The 6,617-nt window shown below is 42.3% G+C and overlaps 1 protein-coding gene across 1 annotated transcript; it reads left to right on the plus strand.

Moving 5' to 3' along the window:
• The first annotated feature begins 269 nt into the window (after positions 1-269).
• On the plus strand, positions 270-3,233 carry LOC148874793 (formiminotransferase cyclodeaminase-like protein). The gene is made up of 3 exons (XM_088966352.1): positions 270-743; positions 1,393-1,808; positions 2,469-3,233. The coding sequence occupies exons 2-3, from the start codon at positions 1,418-1,420 to the stop codon at positions 2,981-2,983; spliced, it is 906 nt and encodes a 301-aa protein (XP_088822478.1). The 5' UTR covers positions 270-743; positions 1,393-1,417; the 3' UTR covers positions 2,984-3,233.
• Positions 3,234-6,617: the final 3,384 nt, after the last annotated feature.

Below are 6,617 nucleotides of genomic sequence, written 5' to 3' on the forward strand. Positions count from 1 at the left end.
ATCGGACTTGTGTTAGAATTAGCATTAAAAATTATTATTTTATTCATAAAATATTAAAAATTATTAAAAATTTAAATAAAATAAGAATATTGGACCAATATAATACAGATGCATTACTCCCACAAACTGTCTTCACCAAGTGTGAACCATCCACAAAATAGACGATAAATTGAAATGTGGACCGTCCCTTTTATAGACGGGGACCATATCTTACCGTGTACAGTACCGTTCGTCCATCATATCTTACCATGTACAGTACCGTTCGTTGTGGGGACCAATCCACGCCATTTGTGAGTTTTGTGTCGTCAAATCTCAATCGCCAAATTCTCGGATGACATTTTCGATGCTTGTGTTAACTTAGAGGAAACCCATTTTCAGGAGGGTTACAGAGACGGATTTAACTACACACTGGCCTTAGGGAGTTAGGAAGGGAGAGAAGTGGGTCTTAAAATAGGGTTTCAAGTTGGGGAGGAAGTAGGGTTCTATCGAGGGTGCGTTGATGTCTGGAATTCTGCTATTCGAGTTGATCCCACTTGCTTTTCGTCTAGGATTCAGAAAAGCATCAAACAGATGGAAGAACTGATTGAAAAATACCCAATTCAGGATCCAGAAAACGAGAGTGTTCAGGAAATTATGGATGCGCTGAGGTCGAAATTTAAGGCTATTTCCGCTACATTGTCCATGAAATTGGAGTACGAAGGGTTTCCCGGGTCCTCTGACATCAGGGACTTTGAATTTTGATGGTATTACTATTTTTTTCTCTCTTTGTGAAGAGCTGCAGTAAAATTTGTTTATTGAGTTCCATTGTATATTGATCAGAATTATTCGTCTTTCGAAATAACTGCAAAACTATTTAAATGTACGTAGTGAAACTCAATGTTTGCTTATGAAAACCATATTCTGGAAGAGATTTTTTAGGCTTCCTGCAAATAGGTGGGCGTCTCTTCTACTACTAGGTGTTTGTCGCTTGACTGGAAATTAAGAAACTTGACTTTTTTTTGCAATTAAGCCATTAAGTGAAAATCAGAAAAGAACACATACGCACACAGACAGAGAATATCAGAATACCCACATTGACCTATTTACAGACTTGCCTCAATGAATGGTTGCTTTACCTAGACAATGGATTTCTTGTAAAGAATTTTAGAGGCCAAAAGCATTATTACGATGTGCTTCAGATAAAGGATGTCAAATGGATGTGCTTGAGATATTCTTCTTGAAAATATCTCGTCCCCCCAATTTTCGTTTTTGCTGCTGGGGTGTTTGGATGTTTCTCCCTAGTTGTACCATCAATACAATTGAGTGGATAGGTTTGTGGTCCAAGAAAATTTAGAAGCCACAAGATTTCTTTTCGTATCATTGTTATTATCTACTATTCATCTCATTGTGCAGTTTTGAGGGGTGAGAAGCAAGGAAAATGCTGAAGTCAATGCTTTCTTGTTGCAAAGTCTACATATCTGAAAGTCGAAATAGAGCAGCACTGGAGTCGATTGAACAGACTGCCTTGCTTTACCGGGAAGCTTCCATCGTCAACAAGTTCCAAGATGAAGCATACAACCGAGTCGGTTACACCCTGGTCTCTAAGTTGGCCCCAAACCCCTCAATGGATTCTGTTTCTTTGAGAGGAGCTGTGCTTTCCATGGTTAATGCAGCTTTCGAAGCCATCAACCTGGAATCACACAGTGGAAGTCATCCTCGGCTTGGAGTTGTTGATCACATCTGCTTCCATCCTCTGGCACAAACATCTCTGGAACAAGTTGCTCTGCTTGCAAAGACCGTTGCAGCTGATATTGGCTCCAAACTTCAAGGTTTTTGTTATCTGCCTTGGTAGCAATTCTAGATAAAACTGGAAGAATTTCAGCTCAATTCAACAAAACTGAAAACAGCTGCAATGCTACAAATATACTAAATGTTGATAATTGATTAACATATGTTGTTAATACCCCTTAAAGGGTCAATTACATGTGATTTTAGTTGCATTACCGCTTTCCCTTGTTACTTGGGAACCTTTCCAAGCGTCCCACGGTGTTTGCCATCCAGGATGGATGACCTTAGCGAGTTTTTATCTTTGATAGAGCAACCAAATGAACAATTAGGACTAGGAGTCCCCTGGGTTTGAGTTTAATATGTGGCATGACCAAGTGGATAGTTGAACAACTGGAAACTGATTGGCAGGAGTGCAGCCAGAGCACTAGAGAAGCAAAAGGCCTTTATTTTTCAGTGTGCACTCTTGCATTCCTTTTCCCTTTTTATTATATGTTCAAGATTGCAATAATTAAAGACAAATATTGGAAGCTCTAACAATACTACTTAACAAAAAAAAATATTGAATACAATACTTGGAAGCAATGCTCATTGTTAAGAAAGACTTCTTAATGTTGAGAGCTTTGTTATATGTTCCACCATGCTTATAATACTCAAAAATTTTATTTGTTTATCCTTGGTTTACTGATAATAAAATCTTGCAGTGCCGACATTTCTATATGGAGCAGCTAATGAAAAGGGGAGAACACTTGATTCAATTAGAAGACAGTTGGGCTACTTCAAGCCCAACACTGAAGGAAACCAATGGTCAGGAGGACCTGTATCTGAATCTCTGACATTACAGCCAGATGAGGGTCCAGCAAGAGTAACTCGAGCCAAAGGTGTTATGGTGATTGGAGCGACCCAATGGGTTGATAATTACAACGTCCCTGTCTTTTCTTCTGATATCAATGCTGTTCGTAGAATTGCCAGGCAGGTTAGTGCAAGAGGAGGCGGGCTTGCATCAGTGCAAGCCATGGCGCTTACACATGGCGATGACTTGATTGAGGTTGCTTGTAATTTGTTGGAACCAGATAAGGTTGGAGCTGATCAAGTTCAGGCAGAAGTTGAACGACTTGCAGCTAAAGAGGGGATGGCTGTAGGGAAGGGTTACTACACTGATTTTTCACGGGAAAAGACGATTGGAAACTTTTATTTGAAATTGGGTTCTCTTGTTTAAGTAGATCAGAACTAGGAACCCATAGTTATTTGGAACCACCTTGTTATTAGAAGAAAATCTTCAGTGGTTTAGGAGGCAATAAAGGAATCTGATGATGGGCTTTCGTCCTGATACAGGGACGATTTCAATGTAGATTTTTCATGAAAATTTGGGGGGCTAATATTATCTTTGTTTTGGGATTATTAGAGTTCATGTTATTGGCCTCGGATTTTGTTGATGTTTCATTAGTGCTACAATGCTATTTTAAAAAGGATTTCTAGCAGATAAGGGCAACTTTTTGCCCCGAATATCATTAAAAAGTAATATTTTTATAAAATAGTTAAAATAAGATAACTTTTTTGAAAAAATATCGAAAAAGGCTGCGGAACTGTTCATCGTCTTCCTCTGCCTTTTTATTCATGCCAGCCATTTCAACGGGTCAACGGGCCCCGACAGTCCATCCCACGTGCAGGAGGGTCCAGAAGTTCTCTCTAGGTTTGCAAGGTCGCTTAAAATAATAAAAGGTATTTGAACTTTGAAGTTTGAAGAAGAAAACGGCCATTGACTAACGTAATGATCGTTTCTGCACAGTGTTATAGGTCAGCTGCAGACCCATTTTTTACTATTTAGTATTAATTTATTTTTATTTAGTGGTGTTTTTATAGTTCTACGGATCCGAAATCATCTCTCTCTCCCACTGTTTTCTTACGGCTACAGAGTGTTTTATTTGGGTATCTGAAATCATTTCTCTGCCTCTCTCTCCCATTGTTTTCTTACGGCTACGGAGAGTGTTTTATTTGGGTATCTGAAATCATCTCTATCTGCAAATGCAGAGAGATAACTTCTGGAGGGTTGCAGGGAATGCCTAGGTGCTGGGTTTGCAAACCCAGAGAGATAACTTCTGGAGCCTCCGGCACGTGGGATGGACTGTGGGATCCATTGACCCGTTGAAATGGCTGGCATGAATACAAAGGAAGGCAGAGGAAGACGATGAACAGTGCCACTGCCCTTTTCTGATATTTTTCTAAAATAGTTATCTTATTTTAATTATTTTATAAAAATATTACTTTTTATTGATACTCAGGACAAAAAGTTGCCTTTATCGCTAGAAACCCTTTTAAAAATAACTTATTCAGGAACATATGAACATAAGACTTTGCATCATTTTGATTTGGTTGCAAGTTGTAACTCAATCAGCCAAGTCAAATTATCTCAATTACCATTATCGAGATCCAAGAAGGCTTGATGGTTTAGATTTTGTCCATGGCATGAAATGTGATCCCTTGACCCAAGCCAAGAAGAGGTCAAAATTAATTTTCTTTAAATTAATAAAATTGACATTCTTCAAGAGTGGATTGGGCTCTTAATCTTTTCCTCCAATCCTGCACATTAGCCAATTTTATTTTTGATTCTTTTATGAATGTTAACAAAGAACAAAGAGATAATGGAGAATCGCACAGAAAGAAACGAAGGGACTGGAGCTGTCTCAAAATCCATACAAGTACTCTTCATCTTCTTTGTCACATTCTCTCCTTGAACATTTTCATTTCTTTAAAAAAAATCTTATCCTAACCAGTGAAGTCTACGCATACCTTGGTAATATTATACTGAATCCAAAGATCATTCAGGTAGTGTCCCCAAATAAATTCAAGGGTTTTTTTAAAAAAAAAGTGCCTTTCATTTTCCATTGTGGTCCTAAGTCCAACCATCCATTTCTTCCCTACCTTTCATCTTGGTTTGAAGTAGACACAGATGTCAACTGATAAGAATTAAGAAACCACGTGAAAGATAACCCAGCTCCACTATAATTTATTCATGGCACTTATATGGTGTGATTCAATAAAACCCTATTACCATATATTGACAAGCCTTTATTCTGGTAATTTGACAATAAACTTGCTAAATCTCAAGAATGTCAATTCTGAATATCTAATACGAAATTATCTTAGTTACAGAGTTACAGGTAAACTATGGACCTGTATTTTATTTGGGTCTTGATGCAGCACAATCTGAGCATTCCTACCTGTATGAAAGTTGGCTCCTATCAGTGATGGACGACACCTGAGAGGAAGAAGAAGGTGAAGGGTTCCCTAGGAGTTCTCCCAGAAGGAACACTCCGATGGCCAAGTTAGATCTTTGGGGAAAACTCAAAGAAGACACAGAGAGTTAGGAGTGCTAAAAGAGATAGCTTCAATACCTTTGCTTCATGAGGGTTGGGGTCCTTTTATACCGGAGCTCGGTCACATCAGGTGTAATCGCCACTGCCCTAGCCGTTACCGCCAAGGCAGAGGTGGCAGGTGCAGGCTGCTGCTATAGGCTGCTACTGCAAGGTACAGACTCCAACAGGCATGCCATGCTTTTGAGAGACGGCAGGCAGAACGCCATCTGGCAAGGGATCCGAGCACTGCCATCGGATCCGGTAGGTATGGATGTCAGGAAGATCTCCCTGCAGTCTACCGAACTATCGTACACTGAACTTCCTAGGGCAGATTTGTCTTGCACCGAGGTGCCAAGGTGCCCGTATTGGAGGCAAGCCTTAAGCAAGTTCGAACAGGAATCTCGACGGTGCTGCCCCGAGGTGTTTCTCCCTCGGGACACAGCCAAAAGTCGGGGTGCTCCCTTCTTAGGAAGGGAGAGCTCAGGGCCCCTTAGGAGGGAGCTCAGGTCTCAAGGGGAGCTCGAGTCCTGAGAGGAGTTTGGGCCCTAAGAGGGGTTCAGGATCTCCTACACTTGGTGGGAGTCAAGGTTGGCCGGGCGCTAGTCCCCGGCGAGTCGCTTAACCCGCCGAGCGGCCAATGTTGGACTCGGCGGGTCCCTCCCGTCGAGTCACGGTCGTGCTATTAGGCTGAGTTGTTCATTGAGCCAGGTCATACACACGTGTCCCTATGCTACGAGGTCGGGCCAAATCACCCTCCATCAATTGCCCCCCACTCCTCGTGCTGGGGGTGTTGACCCATCACGGGGAGTTCACGGTGCGCCGGGTGGATTTGGCTCGACACTTATGCTACCCTTTTGGGCAACCCATTGGCCAAACCGGTATGGCGCTCGGTTCACTCAAAAAGAAAAACCCGGGCTGCGTACAACTCACGCGCGGATGTCACGCGATCTGGACTTTGCGGATGCCAAAAAATGCATTAAACTGATTTCACCTCGAGAGCCTCACAGTCGGTTTTCTTGTGAACCGTCAGATTGCTTCGATCTTGACCGTTGGTGCCCGGGCCTAGCGGCTATAAATAGTGGGGGACCCTGGTCATTTTCTTCCACCACAAAGTATCCTTTGTCTAGCTTGAGCTCGCGTCTGGAGTCTTCAGCTCGGGTCTTCTAACTCGTCTAGTTCCAATTCGGTTGCGTTTTTCCTCAGTGAGTCCCCGAGCCTCCCTTTCTCCTTTTTTAGCTCATTTCATTCAATGTCTAGCGAGGATAGTCTCTTAGACGAGCCCGAGGTGGGTACCTCGAGTCAGGGTGACCCCGCTGTTGCCCAGCCTTCCCACGAGGCACGGGTGACCTCTGGTAGGTTGGCGTCCACCTCCCACCGAGGTCGGGTGCCAGATCAGTTCGGACCGTCCACTATGACGTTGGAGAGACTTCAGCACCTCATCCAACACTTTAACCTACCTCAGGAATACTCATATAGTCTTCCTACCGGCAACTTCCC

Source organism: Nelumbo lutea, chromosome 1 (genome assembly GCF_056320005.1).
Source record: "Nelumbo lutea isolate HS-2025 chromosome 1, American lotus-T2T, whole genome shotgun sequence".
Lineage (NCBI taxonomy): Eukaryota > Viridiplantae > Streptophyta > Magnoliopsida > Proteales > Nelumbonaceae > Nelumbo > Nelumbo lutea.